The following is a 21460-nucleotide window of genomic DNA, read 5'->3' as shown; positions in this document are numbered from 1 at the left end:
CGAAGATCAATGAGCCTTTCACGTTGCAGATGTTTTCTTCGAGCTGCATTGTTTACATTGCTAATGCAACCAATTCGCAGCGACGAGTTAAAAAAGAAGGAGGTTATTTAGTGGGAGTAAGCTAGCAGGAGTGAATATTTGCTTGTTCATTCTCTCCGGAAACCAGGTCAGAAAGGAGAAAAAGGCGTACAAGGACCACAAGGACCACGCGGCTTCGACGGCCGTGACGGACCTCCAGGACCTAGCGGTCTTGACGGACTTCGTGGACTGAAGGGCGAGAAGGTGCGCATACGAGATATCCCCCGACAGTTCTGACGTACCAACAGTAGACGTGATGGACGATCATGATACTGGTGATGATGAAGATGTCTTCATTAAGAATTGATGATGAGTTGTGTTAACATCCTCTTTGCCGTGCCCATCTTGAGTCAAATGAGCAGAGGTGTAGGGTCGAAGAAGGAGTGACAGTTTGGGTCTTCTGTAGGTGTACGCATTCATATGTGTAAGGGTACAGTGCGAAAGACACGAAAAGCTAAGACGCAGACGGCAGCGATTACTCAAAAATAAGAAACTTCTTTCTGATGAAATTATATACTATACACAACAGAGAGCTAACACACATGGTTTTACAATGACCGATATATGAGGCGTGAAAAAATCGGTCTTATTGGCTTTTACAAGTGTGTTTAGCGGCATACGACGTAAACGAGCCATACCGGTAATATATCCTGGGACACCTGCTTGCTTCATGCGAGTACAGGCCTTCAAGAGAGAATTGCTAGCCTGCTTCTCTTTGTGTAATGTTTACGCACGTTTATGTTATCAATAATCGGTGTCATAATTGGCCTTTCTCAAGTTCTGCTAAGTTTTTGATTGAAATGGGGAAGTAAACAAGCAATAAGAAAAAAAAGGAGGTGAGTTGATAATTTATTTCGAAGAACAAACGTCCAACACCATTATTATTATTATTATTATTATTATTATTATTATTATTATTATTATTATTATTATTATTATTATTATTATTATTATCGGTTATATGGTTCGGACGCATCATAAATGTCACTTGGCTAGAACAAGGGCCCCAAGATAATCAAAAAGAGAACGACAGGCCAGGAGAAAAACGCCCATATCGTGTGGCCGCCGTGTAGTCGTTGACGTAGAAGCGCAACGTCAAAGGCAGCACTATGCAATTTTGAGGCAACAACAACACGATCTGAAAGCTTCGTGTGTCGCAGGGTTTGCCTGGAGCTCCCGGAACCCCTGGTCAGCCCGGACCTGAGGGTCGTCCGGGTCCTATCGGACAGAAGGGAGATACCGGATACGGCCGCAAGGGCGAACAGGGCGAGAGGGGCCCCAAGGGACAGCGAGGCTTCACCGGAGGCAAGGGCGAGAAGGGAGTGCGCGGCCCGCCAGGTACGAAACGACCCCTCGTTCCGCGGCCGCTGTCACGCGTCTTTCCATTGTTTGCCACGCGAGATGTTCGCGAACAAGAAGATTCAACGCACGTTTGTTTATTGTACGGACGGAAATGATTTCGCCGGCTTCGAGACCTTCCACAAGAAAGAAAAATGAAGCAACTGTTTACGTGACATAAAAAAACGGAAGAGAAACCGCTTCCAGGCAGTGGTATCGAGGGCACGCGAATAAAGGGAGAAAAAAAATAAGTGAATCGCTTTCGGAAATAACCGGAAATGGATTTTTAAAAGATCCATTACAAGATAGTGCAATCCTGAAAAACCAAACCAGGTAGGGAAATCCTGTCGCGACTTCATGCAACGTGATGGCACGAAAAAGAAAAAAAAAAGATAGGAAACACTGGTAGTTTTGTGAGTAATAAAGAACGGTATGCTCGAAGAAACCAAGTGGTAATTAGGTTTTGTCATTGATTTACGATTTGCGGGATTCTGTCGAACTGTGGAGGCATTCGGTTTGTGTCCACATGTGCGCAGACACATCGACCCTTAGAGGTGCACACTTACAAACTGGGACCGCTGTGTCATCACTTTCGTACCTGCTTTTCGGAAGTCTGAGGGCTCATGTAGGCATGAACTTGTGGGCAAGAAGCTGTAGTTCCGCGTCGAGCAACGTTTCCACCCGGCGACTGGCGCAGGTCCCGGCAGCCTGTTGGACCCAGTGCGTGGACCTCCTGGACCACCGGGAGAACCCGGTATGCCTGGACTGGACGGACTGCAGGGACCCAAGGGTGATGGTGGCATTCCTGGTCGTGATGGATATCCTGGTACGAAGGGAGAGAGAGGAGACTCTGGATACCCCGGTCAGCCCGGCCCCAGAGGTGAGCTTCGGTCGTCCTCACGCGACAGCCTGTAAGGCACTGTGTGGGGCTCGTTGTGTGGCGCTCGCAAACTGTCACTGACGCCATTGGAAGGACGGCCCGGTGAACTGAATTTTTTTCCCATTTCTCCTAACTTTACGAAATAGTGCGAATAGAATTTCTATATTTCCTTCCTTGGCTGAAACGGCTGCTTCGCTAGCTTCATTTAACGGGCACCTCGTCTGCACAATTCTATTCATAGGTCTCGTTGACTACACATAGCAAGGACAAAAAAGAAAAGTGACATCGGAGTTCGTTTTTTGTACTTTGTGGCATAGATGCCATTATGCTGTTGCAGCGCTGGACACGTTCTGCAAATATTCGCCAAAGGAAGATATAATTGGTTGCTATAGTTGCATAACCTAACATGTAAATGGAATTTTGAGCTCGAGATAAATGGCTCACTACCATTTACTTGACATTCTGTCGCATTTAGTTTTCTGACGGAAGCATACTCTCAAGCTGCGATAGATGTGATAGCGTGACGAGCGATTGTCGCATAAAACTGTAAGGCCAGCATAAACAGATATACCAGTCTGTAAAGTACAATTTATTGAACGCTTTTTGTTAAGCAATGATTTTTTTTAGGTCCTAATAACTTCGGAGGCGGTACAGACAAAAGTGGGTCGTGATAAAGCAGCCGTGGTGCATCCTGCTTCCACAGCCTCTGTGGCTAAGAAATGTTTTGTACAGAAGATATTTGAAATATAAATGGCGCAACTATGACACAGAGAGAAATAAACACACTGCGCATGCATTCGTGCGCGGTGCAGAAAAGTGCTCCTGACCGTCTGAATACTTTAAATAGGACGCTGTTCCAAATATAAGGGAGTGTGTAAGGACGTCGCAATTAAATGTTCTCCTGCCCGGAAAAATGCATTTATCTGCCAAGTGTCAGACCTTCCTTCATAATCATACGTAAAGATTTTGTGCTCCCAAACAGCCTGTTCTCTCCTGGAATCGCAACCTCTTTTTCTCTATTTATCTTTCTTTTTCTTTCTTCAATTGAGTGGAAGGCAGGAAAAGAGAGAGCTTGTCTGCAGATGACTTGTTCGTTGTGTAAAATACGTGGGCACTGTCTCGGAGGGCACGTCATAATTCGTAATTCAGGCCTCGCTGAACATCTTATCGTATGGTGGCTGAAATGCGCCGGGTATGGCTTCAAAGATGAAACGCAGAATGCCCTTAGCCCAAGCGATTGTGCGAAGTGAGTGTTTGTATGATTTTCAGGTCTTCCGGGTCCTCGTGGCGAGAAGGGTGAACAGGGACCTGGGGGAATCACCGGAGAACCAGGAGCAAAGGGCAACCCAGGACTGCCGGGTCTCGACGGGCCCCCAGGACCCGTTGGTGAACCTGGCTTCCCCGGCTCCGGCCTGCCAGGACCGCCCGGTCTTCCCGGCTTCCCGGGACTGAAGGGAGACAGGGGATACCCAGGAGGACCCGGCCTTCCAGGTGAGTGGCCCTGCAATTCGGTCTGCTACACGTTGTGGCTGCGCGGACGAGTGCACGAGAAGCGCATTGTGGATGCTTTGGCGTGTATACGCAGCACTCACCGCTTGGCACACTTTGCGGCATTTTAAGTTGCGCCTCGCTAGAGTGTCAGGTCAAATTTGTTATATATGAAGGAGCTAGCCCATAAGTTTTATTGAAAATAACCTAATAAATAACCGAAATAAAATCCAAACGAGGCAGCGGTTCACGGGAGGATGGAGACTTAAACTACCAACAGTGGTCGAACAAGACGTTTCTGAGGTTGGAATCACACCTATCGGCACGGAGGTTTGTCCTAAGATATGATTCACACATTCGTCAAACACTGGTTTCTCCTCAAAAACGGGACGCCAGTGACCATAGGTGCAGACTACGGGGGGGGGGGGGGGGGAGCTCCGAGGCCCGTGACCCACCGCCCCGGCAATGCCGAAGGCGGACCCCCTCGCCCCCCAAACAAACCTAAAATGTCATTACCAGAGCTTTGTCACCCACATCATTTGAAGTTTCTTTTGACTTGCTTCTATATTTTCACCTGAAACTTTATTGGGGCTAATAGCTTACTGCATCATTGTTGGCGCGGACGGTCACGGTTTTTAATTCATAGTTTCGCTTTATTGCTTCAAATCCTGACAGTAGGATGACAAACGCATTAGAAGCATTTAGCGGCGGCTGCTTCATCCGTATTCTTTTACTTCAACGTTGTTTTAAATTTCCACTGTAAACACCCTACACATGCACAACATCTTGAAATACATACGCAGGAAAAAGTTTATTGTATATTTAAAAGAGGAGGAGGCAGCCAATTAACAATTATTTCTGAAGGTATGGAGAGCCTATGTCTAGAGAATGAATATGTTGCTGTATGTTCACCTCGCTTCAAATTGTTTTGCATCTTCTTTTTTTTTTTTTACCCTGAAATAAACCTGCAGACTTCAGTGACCTCTTTAGCAGATCCTTTTCTTTTTTTTAATTATGGGGTTTTACGTGCCAAAACCGCTTTCTGATTATGAGGCACGCCGTAGTGGAGGACTCCGGAAATTTTGACTACCTGGGGTTCTTTAACGTGCACCTAAATCTAAGTACACGGGTGTTTTCGCATTTCGCCCTCGTCGAAATGCGGCCGCCGCAGCCGGGATTCGATCCCGCGACCTCGTGCTCAGCAGCCCAACACCATAGTCACTGAGCAACCACGGCGGGTGGCAGAGTCTTTTATCAACTGCGTGTGAAATTCACGCGAATGATATGTGTTTCAGCATTGCTTCTCTTTCCAGTAAGCAATGCTAGCGACTCACGAAAGAGAGAGAGAGAGAGAAACTCTTTGAATAAGTTACAAAATTTATTAGGGATAGAAACATCGTCACTTGCATGCAGAGGTCTAAAATATATACAGGGTATCCCAATTAACTATGATCCTCCAAGATTTAAAAAAAGAGCAATTGCGTTATTCGAAGAAAACGTAGTGCATATTGTTTCCAGTACTGTGGAGTAGACGCCAGAATGTTTTTTTAAATCACTGAGAGTTATTTAGGTAAATTCTAATTAATTATCTAACTCGAGACGTACTAGCTAACTATCAAAGTGTCAATGAGGCATTTGTAGGCCCAGCCAAGGAACACCTAATTGCGGTATTTTCACAGACATACTAATCGCGTACCAATTTTTTCCGACTGATAAATAGACCCCGCGAAATATGAAAATACCACGTGACCGTGTTCCCACCCGCATCATAAAGCAACGCCCTCGAACAGGCTCTCTCTGAGTTAGTCAGAACGAAATAAAGAAAATAAAGAAAAACATCACCATCGAGCCTTATCTGCCGTTCCCCGGCCGAAGTAACACGTCGCGTTTGGTGTAGTTGGAAACAAGCTGTGGTAGCTGTTGTCTTAGCGTAGATAAAGTGCACGGATGGTTCCTTTCTTTTTCCACGTTACCTGCCACCACAAAAGCGAATTGACAACCTCAGTACAAATGCCTAAAGGGGCGTTTTGTTTTGTCCCAGTTGCCATGCCTTTCACTAATGAGCAAAAGGAAACATGGTCCTTGCCTTGTGAGCTGCAAATGACAAGAGGAAGGCCGCAAACAAATATATATATATATATATATATATATATATATATATATATATATATATATATATATATATATATATATATATATATATATTCCCCTCCCTGGAAGAATGAAAGCTTGCCGCCTATGCCGGTGACGTTGGCCGTCACCGTCATCCCATTTTGGGGGAGAAACCGGCGAGGAAGCGCTGTCTCATGACGGACGCCCGGAGGCCGGACAGTGATCGGACGGGGCGCTTGACGGCAGTGTGAATCAAGCTTAAGCGAAGTCCTCTGGTCGAACATTGGCTCCAGACAACCGTTTTTCAACCACTGTTTATCATAACAAAATTCACTCATTGGAAAAGCTTTCGTGGGAATATATATCCATGACCCATGTCACGAGGGACTGCCTTGATAGCTGATGCCGATTATTTATTTTTTTATTTATTTTTTTGCTATGTTTATCGGCTACGGTTTCACGATTGGCGAGATGAAGTTTTGAAGGGGCATTATGTGGGCGTCATGTCTTTTGTTGCCTTCGGTGCTTCGACATTGTGACATAAAGCGCTCTATATAGTAATTGTTCACGGTAAACAGCAGTGGCACTAAGTACCGTAACTTTATTTTTCACATTTTTGTGGCGCTTAAAAAGCGAATTACAATTGCTGCGACTTATTTTCCCCAGAAATTAAAAAAAGAGACTTTGATTAGGCTTTTGAACAAGGAAGCGGTTGCCACCAGCAGCTTCCCGGACTGTCGCTAATTGGGAGAAAATGTGGCACCAAACCCTTGGCGCGAAATTAAGGATAAACGTGCGTGCATGGCAGCGTCCCCTGGGTCATTGCTACGCAGGTGAACCGGGACTGCCGGGATTCCCGGGTGCGAAGGGTGACACTGGCGCACCCGGCTTGCCCGGTGTCTTGGGTGAAAAGGGCAGCAAAGGTGAACCAGCCAGAGAAGGGACTCCAGGACCTCAAGGACCCCAAGGTTTGCCCGGATTCCCTGGAGAGAAAGGTTCGTGAAAGACGCACACGCTTCTTCGGAATAGCCCTAAGCTGCGCTGACTTAATTCGGGGGCTGTGCTGACTACGGCGTGGCAGCGCATCGGAGACAGCCGACACGTATCTTGCGCTCTTTAAATGCATTGTGCTGTGATGTTGTCGTCACGGAAGAGAAGGCGCCCAAACGTCTGTCAACGAGATGCAGGATGCTTAATGCTGCTGCTATTTCAGCTTTGTGCGTTTATAAGACTACGAGACGCAGTTGTAAAAGCTTTCTAATTGCTGAAGCCAACGCCTGCGTAATTCTGCATAGTGTAAGGTATTCATCCAAAAAAATATTTTGTCAGTCAGTGTCTAAAAAGTTCTTTAAGCTACAGTTGTGACCATTTTGTCCCCGATTTCAAAGCGTGTTTCCTGTTATGTCGAAGCTAACCTCAAACTCTGCCATCGTTGCAGGCGAGCCCGGTTACCCCGGCCCATCAGGATCACCCGGCACACCGGGGCTTCCAGGAACAAAGGGCGAAGCCGGCTTTCCTGGCCTGCCAGGCCTGCCCGGTTTTGACGGAGCCCCAGGAGCCCCCGGAGAGCCCGGACGGGATGGCACAATCGGCTTCCCGGGAGTACCAGGTGCCGCATTTGCTTATACATGGTGGAGCGTGGCCGTCACTGACGCTCGGACCAAAACATTATGATTCGGTCCGATATTCTCTTCTATTCTTTTTCTTTTTTAAAAGGTTTAAATTCCCTGTATTAAGCATCAAGTAGTCTGAGGCGTAAGATATTAGTTTTAATTGTAAAATATATTGTAAGATATATTAGTTTTACTGACAGATGACGGTGTTCCTGTCCTACGCATAAAACACAAATATCCTATAGTAAGGCAAAGAAACATACTTCGCACGCTGTAAAGATTTCTGTAGAAGCGCTATTTCAATGCTTGTGTAAAATTTTCTTGTAAACTAAATTTTACACGACAGCAAGCTCAAACAACTCTTGCTATGAGCTAAGCCTTAGTTCAAATCTGTGTGATAATTCTGACCGCCCGAAGCGCACCGAAATATATGACACACGTGTTTGACAGCGATAGCCATTAAATTTGATTTAATGCAGTTTTCACGTCGTCTGTAGAATCTTTCCTGTTTACTTGCCACCAGAAGGTCGTCAAAAAGGAAAACTTAATTTGTGCCCATCAACGATTTGATTTTACTTCTTAAAGGTGAGATTTTAGTCATGGGGCAAACCAAACGCCCTTTATACGCCCATAATAGTGTTAAAATTTTTATTGTGTAGCGTCATGGATTTTGACAGCATCTGTTCGGACCTATTTGATCGTTTATCAATAAAGAAAGACGACATCGAATTCTAAAGAAAAACCAGACTCGACCTAACTAGCTTTGCGAACTCCTCCTGGGCTAAACCGACGAAATATAAGAACATATACATACCGTGACGTCATGCTGACCAACCGGCTGTGATTTCAGCGCGGAATTTAAGAAAGGGAAATTCAGCCTACATTTACTCTATTAGTACTACACCTTCGCTGAGGTAAACCATGAAAACAGATATTTGTAATAAAGCTTTTCTTGCCCAAATTGATACATAGCGCCTCTTCACGCCACGTCATTGAAGTGCTCTAGCTCGCTCGCAGTAGGGTCCTATGCGCCATCTCACGTGTGCTGCTCTATTCTAAGGCGAAAAGGGCGACAAAGGAGGTCCTGGCTTCCCTGGAATTCCGGGCCAGCGCGGCACTGATGGAGCCCCCGGTCTGCTCGGTGATAAGGGCGACGCCGGCTACCCCGGAGCTCCAGGCTTCGACGGTGCCCCCGGAGCGCCTGGAGCCAAGGGAGAGCCTGGTCTACCCGGACTGCCTGGAGAAAAGGGTCTGCCTGGCGATGTTTCCGAGAAGGGAGAGAGAGGATACCCGGGTCTTCCTGGACCCCCTGGCCCCGTTGGTCCTCCTGGAGCGCCTGGTAAGCTGAAAACAAGATATACGTCATTTGAATGGCCCTTTCGCGAGTTATGCAACCTTTATCACAGAACATTCGCTAAGACGCGAAAGGTACTGAGTGGTTCGCCTCCACGCCCTTGCCGGTTGGTTCCCATAGTAGAGGAAGGAGCCGCTGCATAGAAGCAAATTTGATCAAATAAACTTTGTCTATCCCTTGTCACCATCCGAACCGTAACCCTGTGGCAATATGTAAAAGTAGTTTGAAAGCTGTTTCGCGTGAGAAGAAGGATATTTAAGTGCACAAAAATCGCCATTAGCGCTCGCGAAATACATTCACACGGAGCCGGAGATGACCACTGAAGCAGGCCGGTAGTTATTCTAAGGTACTGAAAATGTAAAAGAAAGGGCAAACCAGACATGACGGAAGTAGCGCGAAAATTAGGAAGAAAAAAAGGGAGCGACAGGACAGAGTGCTATTATTATTAAAATTAAGTGTCACGCTGACCTTTCGCTTTATTTTTTCCTCCAGAGTCACAACTGATAAGGACAAGTATCCACCAATGATAACATTGCACGAAAGCAGCATCCAGTAATCTACGATTTAACTGCCTCAATCTGTGAAACAAATAAGAAAAACTAAAGTAAGAAATAAAGTTCGGCAGCTTGATGCGTCTGCGTTGCTTTTACGGGAGCTTGTGCGCTGTCACGCTTAATTGATTATCATACCCCTTCAATTCTAGATAGGAGGGGAGGTTCCCTAATAGAAGAAAAAAACGGTAAAGGCAGCCGTATACTTTACCTTTAGCGTATACGCTAGAGGCAATGTGTACGGCTGCCTTTCCCGGTTTTTCTGTTATGGGGTCTACGCCAGAGGCAACCTTGAGACACACTGTCAGCAATAGAAGAAATGTTTCGAAGTCCTCCACAGATACGTGTAGACTGCCAGACTCCAGCTATCGACGCATAAATCCTGTTATGTACACACTGCCAACAAATCAGCCAGAAAGTTGGTCTGAGACGGCGACTTTCGACCCGAAATTGGCCAATCGCTAATTTTTTATACTCAAGTGCTGCAGGTTCTTGGCCTTGAAGTTCATCATTGCGGTTCTCGCGTCAAATCGGTTAAAAATGTCGGCAAAGCATCCGCTGAAACAGTTCACCTGATTCGTAAAATTATGCTAAGGAGTGCTCCCACTGTTGTAGCTTTGTGGCCCGTGCCGTCCGGCAGCCGGAAATCATATACCAAGCCCAATTCCTACGACTCACTGCTCAATAGTGGGACAGACTGAAATGATAATTATAAGCACCATGAGAGCAATTACAGCTCTCACTTGTCTAACAACTGTTCCAACTCTGCAAAAGCACGTACAAATGAGCCAAGTTCACGGCATAAATGCAGCGCAAAGCATCGAAGTGTGGGAAGATATCTGGTGAGCGGAAAGAAGTAAAAACCTCTAGAAAAAGGCGGGTCACGTATACCGTTCACCTGCGGCCGTAGTTATATGGGTCAAACGGGGTGCTGTATTAACAAACGCTTTGGAGAGTCCAAAAATGATTTAACTAACAAAAAAAAACATCTAATGTAGTACTGAACTGTAGTGGCAGCGGATGTAAATCTCGTTTTGAAACAGCTGTGCTCGATCGGAATGACGATCAGGACACGCTTGAAATTTCTGAGGCCTTCTATATTAAAAATATATATATGTGGAGATTGTTGCGTAAGTCGACCTCCGGTGACTTCACATGAAAACGAATTTCCTCTTTTGAACCTACGTACCCATTAATTTGCTATCTTTCGAACCGTTAACTTTTTGGTCATACATGTCTTTTCAAAATGTTGCTGCTAGTTCTTAGACCTGCCGACACTGCCACCACAATTGTAGCTCGTACTGAGCGCGATAGTACTCTGCTCCTGCTGCTGGTCCCTTTCAATTACCTTGGTCTTGCCCGAAGGCAAAGCCGGTCCGTGAATATGCACTCAGGGATATTAAGAACTGCCCAAATCAACGACTATGAGCGATGGCTCATGAACAATGGCATTGTTGCAGCATATGCGTGAAATATGGGACTCCATGCTTATTTATTATTTAATTTCCACGTTATGACATGTGGCAATCCACGCAAAACAAAACAGTTTTCGTGTGCTGTGGTCATCTTCGCATGGTGAAATTCGCTGTTAACCAAGCGTAATCATCCGGATTCAATCAGAGGCTTAGCGAGGTAGACTAGGGCTACCAGGCTTGTAGCTACTCCCTTAAATCCTGATGAGCATATGTGCGAAACACCTAGTTTATACCCCACTTGACCCTCCCAAATCAAAACTTTTGCTGCCCCTCCTCCTTTAACAACGCACGTAGGTCACAGCTGCTCACTAGAACATTGGAACGCCAATGCGATTACGAGTGGCACGATGCCAAAGCCACAAGAAGGCCCAACGGCAAACAGGCTTCAAGAACTTTTACCGAATGACTGCATCCTGGGAAAGCCGGGCGGAGGACGTGTTATTACAGTCACGCTGTCTATTTGCAGGTTACGATGGAGTCGCTGGGCTGAAGGGAGATCCTGGACCACCGGGCCAAGGCCTACCAGGTCTTCAGGGCCCACCAGGACCAAAAGGAGCTGATGGCTTCCCGGGAGTGCCTGGAACAAAAGGAGTGAGGGGTGCCGACGGATCACCTGGTTTCCCCGGCGTCAAGGGAGACAGGGTAAGGGCCTTGCGGACATCTCAAGCATCCACACCGCATACTCTGTCAATGATGACTATCGCTCGGAGCCTTCGTTAGCAGCAAATGTACCCTGACACGAAGCACCCTGACATAATAGCAGTGCCACTATTTGTATTTGACTCTATGATATGTGACTCTATCGGCAGTTCCTAATTCAGTTATTACTGAAGTCGAAGTTCTTGTTATTGTAGGTAAGGGTCCATACGCCCGCAGCAGGCAATTTACGCTATATGACAATTATAAACATGGTAAAAAGGCATGATTAATAGCGACTATAATGTACATAATTTATTTTCTTTCTCGGCCAGTTTTCTACTGTAGTTCCTCAACTTCGGTAACGCAAGCGTTTACATTTCACTGTGCGAGCTCAGGCTGCAACCTGCATACTTGTTTCTTTCAATGCTGTAACCGTAAATTCACAAGTGACATCAATACATCGCTTCAAGTTCATTTCGATTGCACCTAACAGTGTTACGGATACTCATATAAGTTTTGTAAACGCGGAATAAACCGTTGAATTCCCTTTTGACCTTGGTACGCAGTATGCAGATGCAGGCCGCACGCAGAACTTCAGAATACGAACATCGTACATGCACCCTTAGTTTGTAGCTGCATGCTTAATTTCGGTGCAAATTCATCCACTTAGTGGCTACTGTGTTAAGACAACTTCTTGTTACGGGCGCTGTACTACTTGGCAGCCACGCCATCCAATCAGCCGAAGCAATGAAGCTCGTATCAAGTGTTCAGCGCTGTAGTCATGGTGTGCAGCGCGCTAACTCTCGCGTGACACACGCAGGGCTTCCCCGGCCTCCCAGGCCCGCCGGGTGAACCAGGACGCGATGGCGCACCAGGTATAATAGGACCAAAGGGATTAGACGGCGCGCCTGGCTTGCCCGGAAACAAGGGCGACCGCGGCCAAGATGGCTTTCCGGGAGTTCCTGGTCCAGTCGGACCTATCGGACCTACCGGATCACCCGGTTTCCCCGGCCTGGACGGAGGGCCAGGCCAAAAGGGAGACCGTGGATACCCTGGCCTGCCCGGTACGGTGGCGCGCTTAGGCGAAGTTAGTCAAATAGGCTCGGTAAATTAATAAGCGAAGAAAAGCTGAACACCACCTCGCCCACTCACGAGAGCCACAATGTGACGTCGCGCTTGTATCCTGTCCGCATGCGCGAAAGGCACAAAGGACACTGCAAATCTAAGAGTCACTTGATTCAATAGACGTCTCATGGCCGTTCAGTTAAAAGAATGCATGCGCACGGCCGTCTCTCGTTTGGCCTGAACTGGAGTTTCTGTAGTAGCATATGCTCCCTGTATGAGTGGTCATGTAAAACTCTATAGTCGAAACATTTGCAAAGCTTCGGTCGTTTGATCCTGCGTATTGATGAATTGACATCAGTCGCTCCATTCGTCTTTCTTAAGAACATCGAAATCAAGGACGAAAGAAGCACTTGGCTTTCCAATGAGAGCTTTACGTACCTTGAATATTAAACATGGCAATGCCAATAATGGCATCGTGGGCAAACAGACGATCTAGTAGCGCTTCATTCCGGAGAGTACGAAGGGCACAGGTTGTCTTCAGCCGCAAACCACTCTTTCATTTATATTTTACTCTGTGATAATATTAGAATGAGGAGTGTTGTTACTTTTGTCGCCAGTGGCACCCACACACAGCTAGTTCTGTCCCGATCCTGCCGTATCGTCGCTCACGCCCGTGAATGTGCTTTAAAAACAAGTTCAAGTTTGTGTGCAGATAAGCGAATAGGGTATCTGCATATCTCAGTCTGAGCGTGCGAACCTTCTGTAGATGCCACCCTCTATATTTTATTACCATTTCTTAGTTTAAATAGATCAATCTCTGCACAGTTATCGCAAACAAAACTTAAACTTTATGGGTGGAAACTATTCAAGACTATATGCAGAGTCACAGTGCAATTGTTCCCTCACAAGTGAATCTGTGTTCCCTGCAGGTGAAAAGGGAGAAAAAGGTCTCAAGGGAGACGAAGGCGTTCCCGGATTCCCTGGACTTCCTGGCGAAAAAGGAAACCGAGGATACGATGGAGTTCCTGGATTCCCAGGTTAGATTATGCCGGCTATTTCTGTTACATATTGTGCATATTCATTTTTGTGATTAAGAGAAACTACGTATGCGACTGTGCTTATAGTCATGTGGGCTGTATAGTTGCCCCCCCCCCCACAAGAGTGTGTGAACAACTCACACTTCTTCTTCAGATGAACAAATAATACTGCATAAACAAGCCAGCACAGTTAGCGCGCTTGGCTGCGTTCGAATGAAGTAAAAATGATGCCTCAAAAGCGCAGTTAATGGCAGAACCATTGACTAGCACGAATCATAGACGCTTGTTTTGTTGTTTTATATATGTTATTTATTTTGTTGACATAGTATAAAGGAGGGAACGATAACATCAATGTGTGCAACATCAAATGAGGAAATCACGTACTACAACTGTTTTACCCATTACCTGCAAAATGATGCGTGCTCTTTCGCAGGTGACAAGGGAGACAGAGGGACGCCCGGACTGCCAGGTATCTCAGGTCTTGACGGAGAGCGAGGGTTCCCAGGTGCGCTTGCTGTTTTCGGTTGATCGGTCTTCTCTTACCGGCAACTTTTCTGCTCGCAAAAGAACTTGCGTTTCTATTCGACATCTTACGAACAATCCCTGTTTTCTCTAGGTGCCCCCGGACCTCAGGGCCTTCCTGGACTTCCAGGCCAAGGAGGAGTAGGTGCCAAGGGTGAAAAGGGCGACGTCGGCCGACCCGGCCTGGACGGTTTTCCTGGACTTCCTGGTTTAAAGGGTGGGTTAGCTCGAGCTAGTGCTTCGAGAATGCTCTCAAACCGTTCTTGATGCTACTGCAAGCCGGCGTACCTAGCCACGCTTGTCTGCTGCTGGCTGATCTATCTGTGCGTGGTTCCTAAACAGGTGACGCAGGTTTCCCCGGGCTGCCCGGCCAGAGGGGACCCCCAGGCGAGTCTCCCACCGAAGGTATACCAGGACAGAAGGGCGAGCGCGGCTACCCCGGTCCGCCAGGTCCGCCTGGTCAGAACGGCTTGCCGGGCCCCAAGGGTCAGGACGGTTTCCCAGGCCTGGATGGTGAAAAGGGAGATGCCGGCTTCCCAGGCCTCCCAGGACCCGCGGGACCACCGGGGTCGCCGGGATTTCCTGGTACGCCACGTAATGGGAGCCAATTCACACAATACCTACCTCTTCGCGTCGCTCATGTAGTTACGTTTAGGGTACTTTCTTCAAGTTCAAGTTATTGCACTGTTCGAGCAACATTGTAAGGAGCTTTAAATCCAGATTTTTTTATATGCTGAAGTAATACTTATTTACAAGCAACATCGCGACCTGCTGGCGAGAGTGACATTCTCGGCTCCTTGACCTAGTACGCAAGGGAGCACAAACTCCTGCGATGCTTCTCACTGATATTCCTGGTACGCTGCCATTTTTTCATTTCTGCAGGCGAAGATGGATTCCCTGGCGTGCCGGGAGTTAAGGGCGACAAGGGCGACGCTGGTTTCCCGGGTCTTCCAGGCTTGGTAGGCCTCAAAGGAGAACCTGGTCTTCCTGGATTCGCTGGTTTGGACGGAGCTCCCGGTACGGTACTATCCGGTATTTTATTAACCTCCTCGTTAAAATTCCAATAAGATTCGTGCGCATCATAGCGCTTAAATTCACACATAAATGACGCAGTGACAATTTTTGTCTAAATATCTGTGCATAGTTTTCTTCTTACCTGCATACCTTTGCAAATTTTGTGACGAAGGGTGACAAAGATGTCATGCGTGTGTAAGCCATGAAGCCATGTGTTGTTTGCAGGGCTTCCTGGTCTCCAGGGAGACAAAGGAGATCCAGGCCCTGCCAACTTGGTGAAGGGAGAAAAGGGAGAACGTGGAGAGAAGGGTACCGCAGGCCTGCCAGGACCTAAGGGCAACTCAGGAGCCCCTGGCTTCCCAGGTTCGTACGTCGACGACTGTTGCCAGTTTTTAGTGACAACCTTTACGCTTGTCCGTTCATGCTTGAATACGGCTACTTAACTAAGGTCCGCATCCGTGGATGCGAACTGAATTGTTTTTGTTGCGCGTTACCGAACGTCTAAGCGGTGTCGGATCCGCCAATTACACCATATATTTGATCGCATTGGCTTTTATCCAACGTGCCATTTTGTGCGGCATTTAATTTCTGATATACCGCATACGCTGCCTTGACTGCAATTATATAATTGATTCTGGTACTATCCACGATTCCATGAACAAGTCGAACTTACCGAGCTGCGAAAATAAAGATTGACAGTAGATGTAGCCAAGCCATTAATGCACGCAAGGTGCGTCACAACAGCTGCTTAAACATCAAAGCAGCTGCGCAGAACGGCTGTCAGGACGACTCTTACCTGCGTAGATATTTTGAACTAGGCCGGACCACTACCTTCCCACTCGGACTCTGCTATTACAAACTGTATGCGACCAGCAAATGTGTTTAATGTAGAAAACACCGCATTTGTCTGGGACGACATTGAGTCCAAGACATACAATTGGAAATGTGTTTATATATGGGCTTCGATTATTCACTGCTTACTGTTCGCCCTGTGGTTCAAACAGCTTAGCGTAGTAGACTGTGACGCATCAATAAGCATGAATCGTTGGCCTCCGGCGCAGGGCTGAAGGGAGACGCTGGCCGACCAGGTCCACAGGGTCCTCCGGGACCAGTGGGTCCTGTGGGACCAAAGGGAGAACGCGGTCTTCAAGGTACCGCGGGTCTACCGGGTCTCCCGGGAGCACAGGGCCAACCAGGCAATCCGGGTCCGCCAGGACTGCCCGGCGGCGACTACCTCATGGGAATCCTGTTGGTCCGCCACAGCCAGTCGGCGACAGTGCCGACCTGCTTCAATGGCATGACCAAGCTCTGGGACGGTTACTCGCTCCTCTACATCGAAGGCAACGAAAAGTCCCACAACCAGGATCTTGGTCAGTAGCCTCCACATCAATCGTGGTTGTCCGCGCACAGCCAGAAACCGTAGCAGCGACAGCTTAACGCCATGATCGCTATAGTTTCACCAAGATCCAATAGGTTTAATCCACAATTTCAATCGAAGGCAGTAATGTCTCCGCAGCATTGGATGCAACAAAATGTATTCCTGGAGAGCTGCCTCCATATAGATGTGAATGCCTGTACACGGTGGTGACCGAAGAATTCACTACGACCTCCGGCCACAAAGCCACTCGAACTCTGTGTCTCCGCGCTCCAAATGATATTTCACAAGAGCCGTGAGGTCACTGAAAGGAGCGAACGTAATTCGTTGGTGCATCTACACAAATTCTCTGACTTGAGCAATGGTGTAATCGTCACTGTGTTCTTAGGTTGTCGCCGACTATAGCTTGCCTCGTTTTATGACGTCAGACCAAGCCCTCTCTTCTTGCTTACACAAAGAGCCTTCACAATGCTTCACTATTTCTATCCGCCCCTTTTACAGGTTATGCCGGCTCCTGCCTCAGGAGATTTAGCACCATGCCTTTCCTGTTTTGCGACTTCAACAGCGTGTGCAACTACGCCAGCCGCAACGACAAGTCCTACTGGCTTTCCACGAACGCACCGATACCAATGATGCCCGTTGGAGAAGACACCATCAGACAGTACATCAGTCGATGCGTGGTCTGTGAAGCCCCAGCCAACGTCATAGCAGTCCACAGCCAGTCCATGTCAATACCCGAGTGCCCATCTGGAGGGTGGAACCAGTTGTGGATCGGTTACAGTTTTGCCATGGTGAGTATTTAATGGTTTACCGCACAACATTTTTAACCACCCTGTGAACTAGTAACTTACGCCGGGTTTCAGCGATAATACCTAGATGACGCACAGCGCAACCATGCAGCGGCTACAGCGCTCAGTCTGTATTGTAGCAACTTCGTATTACTTTCTGCTCCAGAGATAAACTCAAGGTCAGCAGTTAGTAAACAGAGCAAATGCGGTGCACAGAAAGAGCGCCAGGACAACGTGCTGTCAGTTCTTGTCTCGTTTTCTTCTAGGCTCGATGCTAGCACGAAAACTGCCTAGCGGCGAACTACAAGACAATGTCGCGCACTTACGCACATTTACCAGTACGCGCGTTGTCCTGTCATTCTTGCTGTGACCCAACTTTGCATTGTTCACCCACACGTTGTTATGCGCCAAGAGACCCAAACGCATACCATCACCTAGGTCAACGTGTTGCACTACACGCTACTAACGCGACGAAAGTACGAAGGCGACAAGCCTCGCTACCCGCCGAGATAGCCCAGCGGCTATGGCGTTGCGCCGCTGAGCTCGAGATCGCGGGTCCGATGCCGGCTGCCGCATTTCGATGGAAGAGAAATGCAAGAACTCTCGCGTACTTTGATTTAGGTGCGCGTTAAAAAAAACGCCAGATGTTAAATATTAATCTGGAGCCCCCAACCACGGCGTTCCTCAGGATCGTATCGTACTTGTGAAAAGTGAAACCCCAGAATATAATTTTCAACGAGCCTCGCTGCTCTTTTTAGGCCTCCCCATTTGACCTCTCTCTGATTTTACTGTAATGGCTGTCGGTGGTCCAGCTATACGTGATATCAGAGTTCAATCGTGCATTTTATCGTTTATATGAGGCGTTGGCAGCAACCACGGCGGTGAAAGCATCCATGCAAGAGTTGCAAGAAGGCTCCCTACCATGGGCTGATAGCGAAATCGGCGATCGGGTCTTAACAACACATAATAAGTTTTGTCTGACGACGAGAAAATCCGAGAACCTCCTCCAGTTTGCAAACAAAAAGCGGTATTACGGTGCGAGCGCCGTCTTCTGCACCCCGACGCCGTGTTTTTTGCTCGCTTCGCTGACACCCCTCCAGTCCATTGCATCAAGAATCCCTTGCTAACGGAATCTCTTTAGTTGGAATAGGACCTTCATCACTTCAGGTTCCTCGGGATTTTGATGCTTAGTAATCATGAAAAGCAAAAAATAAACACCGCACACTCACTGTTCAACTGACACCCTATTTTGCCGCCATTTCGATAGGCTACACATTAATACAGCTGTATATGTTGGCATTGATAAGCCGGTGAGAGGAATGTACGACATACCTCAACCAAACCGACCTCTCTACCCTTCTTATCAACAACCTCGCCCTCTTCCCGCTAGCAGCACTACAGAGCCGTGGCATCTTTGTGACGGCACAGTGCGAGATAGTTCTATAAGCGTTTTATGTTTATAATGCGGAACACGTCTGAAACGCAGCACACGGCAGCCGGCGCCGAGGGAGGCGGTCAGTCGCTGTCCAGTCCCGGTTCGTGCCTCGAGGACTTCAGGGCCACGCCGTTCATTGAGTGCAACGGCGCGCGCGGCACGTGCCACTACTTCGCCAATAAGCTCAGCTTCTGGCTGTCCACCATCGAGCAGGACTTCCAGTTCGAACGGCCCGTCAGCGAAACGCTCAAGGCTGGCAAGCTTCGCAACCGTGTTAGTCGCTGTGCTGTATGCATCAAAGACTCCAACATCGGCTTCTAGGCGCACAGATGGCGAGTAAAAGAACGACGGACAGTGCCCAGCAGGAGAGCTAAGGACCCACCCGATGTAGCGGGCGGAATGATGTCCCGAAGCACGATGTGGGTTCTTTCTTTCTTTTTTTTTTCTGCACTTGATTAGAAAAAAAATTTTATTGTTGTTGTTGTTACTGTTTTCTACTTCTTTTTTGTTTTTCCTTTCATCAGCACAGGTGGAACCCAGCTTGTCTTCTTGCCGTTTTGTTGCAGGATAGTAAAGGGCGCATTTGTACATGTTTTCATCATAGCTCTTGAACTTAAACGGTGCTTCGTTTGTTTTCTTCTAGACTCGATGCTAGCATGCAAAGCTGCCTAGCAGCGAACTGCCAAGTCAATATCGCACACATACACACAAACATTTACCGATACGCGAAAACACCTACCAAGTGACTGCTCTTTTAAATGGACAATCAGAAAAGCTTACTGTGCGATTCATGCTGGTGTTGTCCACAAGTTGGACAGTCGCAATTGTGCCGTACAAGGTAGCAGTGGAGAACTGGTCACTGTATTTAATATTCTTCCTTTTGGCTCAGCGTTTTTCTTTTTTCCTTGTTACGTTGTTACAACCAGCGAGCGGATCGAGGGCTCAGAAATGGACATACATCGTCACTACACACATCTGCACCACTATTGCTTATGCAAAGTACGCCAAAGCAGTTCTCTCTTTTTCCTTTCAATAATATGTGCTGCATTTTCTCCTGTAACACTGCCATTTTTATATTATCAGACCAATTTTGTTGGCTGTGCAACCTCACTGTGTGACGTCAAATGTGTTGTTTACTTGAGCAGCGCAGTCTAGAATTGTTTTTCTTAGAGCATCATGTTTGAGGCTTCGGGGGTCGGGGAACACTGCCATTGAACTTAAACTAGTCGCTCTGTGTAAAAAATTATGTTGCATAAAATAAAACAATGCTAAGCATTTTTATGTTCCTAACCGTGGTGTTTCTTTGTGTACTGCTGCGGTGGTGTTCCTGCTGCTCTAGAATAAGGCACACTCTACTCACTCATGGCACACGCTTGGGCAACGAGTAGTGCCGTAGCAGTTCAGCATTAATCGCACCTCAATTGTCGTACGCCCTTGTTCAAGTCAGTTCGCTGAAAGAAACTCCTTCGGGAACAAAACACGAGAACAGACAGTCAAGCAAAGTGCGGATATGCCTTACGTGGTTATCCGTGACAAGTCGCAGGTTGCTATAGTGGAGAAAGAGATTCAAACTAACCAGTTGCAAACATAGTTGGGCTTTCAAATGCTGCTGTCGCCCCCCATATATAAAACAATAAAAGAAGAAATAAAAACAGTGATATTGCACAAGCAGGGAATTGAACACCGGTAATCTGTGCAACGAGCCCAAGATGACCACAGGTGACAATGGCCTCCGCGCCAAGCAGACAGGGCGAGCCTGGAGCTGTCACGTGCATCTACAGCAGACGCAAAGCTCACGATGTATTGCGATGGTGATTATACGGACACTCGAGGCACGTTCGCGCTGTCGTCGTGCTGTCACGGTATCCACAATGCAGGCGCGGCCCGAACGTGGGGGGTTAGGTCACCAGAGACGCGCAGTGACTGTGACTGCAAACATGTCACACGTGTACTTATACCTCCGTTTGTCTACTGCCTTCCCCGCAACCTTTCTCGAGTAGGTGAAGTTTGTCTTTGGAGGCTTCGGGCTGGGGTGGCCCTGAAACTTGTTGTCACCCGCGCCTGGGTATCTGCAAATGACAATCCTATAGCGTGTCCGAAAAGCCCGGCACCGGTGTATACCCCACCTGTTGTGGCTGTGCCCTGGTACTAAGGATATTCGGCGCAAGATGATCAGGAAGGCCACGCTAAAGCCGAATGTGCCAGATGACTTTACCAGTTGGATAACGTGCGCCAATTAGCTGCTGCAGTACCTGCACCAAACAGGGCTGTGTGCACTCATTTGATGTCTTCTGTTAATTCTTGTCCATATTCCTTTTGGCAAATCCACGAATTAAAAAAAAAAGGAGACGCTCTATCACGCTCCGCTCAATCGGCTCTGCAGCGGAGCCAGGACAGCGTTCTGCCTTCCGCTCCTGGCATGAACGCTGCGGGGACAAACGATAGCGTTCCTGCTGAGCAGCTGTGTGCCACGGCCTCAGTGGAACGCGAGCTGTGTGCAGGCCACAGCGTGGTGCATACATTGGTCTGAGCGGAACGGACAGTACACTGCTAGTTACAAGCACTGACGGTTTTCTTTCGGTCTCCTCTGGCTTGCACACCGGTGGCGGTGCTCCTCATCATGACACCCTTGGGACGTGTCCCTAGTAAATCCCAGTGCGCTGCTTCTAGTGCGCAGCAGCAGTTGCCCCGCGTGC

The 21460-nt window shown here is 47.7% G+C and overlaps 1 protein-coding gene across 1 annotated transcript in view; it reads left to right on the top strand.

Annotated features, from left to right (window-relative positions):
- Col4a1 (Collagen type IV alpha 1) overlaps positions 1 to 20054 on the top strand; it is a 69461-nt gene extending 49407 nt beyond the window's left edge. The window contains exons 21-38 of the mRNA XM_075688458.1: positions 167 to 282; positions 1239 to 1416; positions 2114 to 2296; positions 3566 to 3787; positions 6730 to 6891; positions 7335 to 7505; positions 8570 to 8848; positions 11356 to 11531; positions 12349 to 12592; positions 13523 to 13630; positions 14064 to 14135; positions 14247 to 14369; positions 14495 to 14737; positions 15035 to 15169; positions 15392 to 15529; positions 16228 to 16536; positions 17043 to 17332; positions 18816 to 20054. Coding sequence (XP_075544573.1) covers positions 167 to 282; positions 1239 to 1416; positions 2114 to 2296; positions 3566 to 3787; positions 6730 to 6891; positions 7335 to 7505; positions 8570 to 8848; positions 11356 to 11531; positions 12349 to 12592; positions 13523 to 13630; positions 14064 to 14135; positions 14247 to 14369; positions 14495 to 14737; positions 15035 to 15169; positions 15392 to 15529; positions 16228 to 16536; positions 17043 to 17332; positions 18816 to 19085 — 3419 coding nt within the window. The 3' untranslated portion in view covers positions 19086 to 20054. The remainder of the gene's footprint in view (positions 1 to 166; positions 283 to 1238; positions 1417 to 2113; positions 2297 to 3565; positions 3788 to 6729; positions 6892 to 7334; positions 7506 to 8569; positions 8849 to 11355; positions 11532 to 12348; positions 12593 to 13522; positions 13631 to 14063; positions 14136 to 14246; positions 14370 to 14494; positions 14738 to 15034; positions 15170 to 15391; positions 15530 to 16227; positions 16537 to 17042; positions 17333 to 18815) is intronic.
- Positions 20055 to 21460: the final 1406 nt, after the last annotated feature.

This window comes from Dermacentor variabilis, chromosome 1, assembly GCF_050947875.1.
Source record: "Dermacentor variabilis isolate Ectoservices chromosome 1, ASM5094787v1, whole genome shotgun sequence".
Taxonomy (NCBI): domain Eukaryota; kingdom Metazoa; phylum Arthropoda; class Arachnida; order Ixodida; family Ixodidae; genus Dermacentor; species Dermacentor variabilis.
The sequence above is the reverse complement of the archived record's forward strand: the minus strand, read 5'-3'. Positions and strand labels throughout refer to the sequence as shown.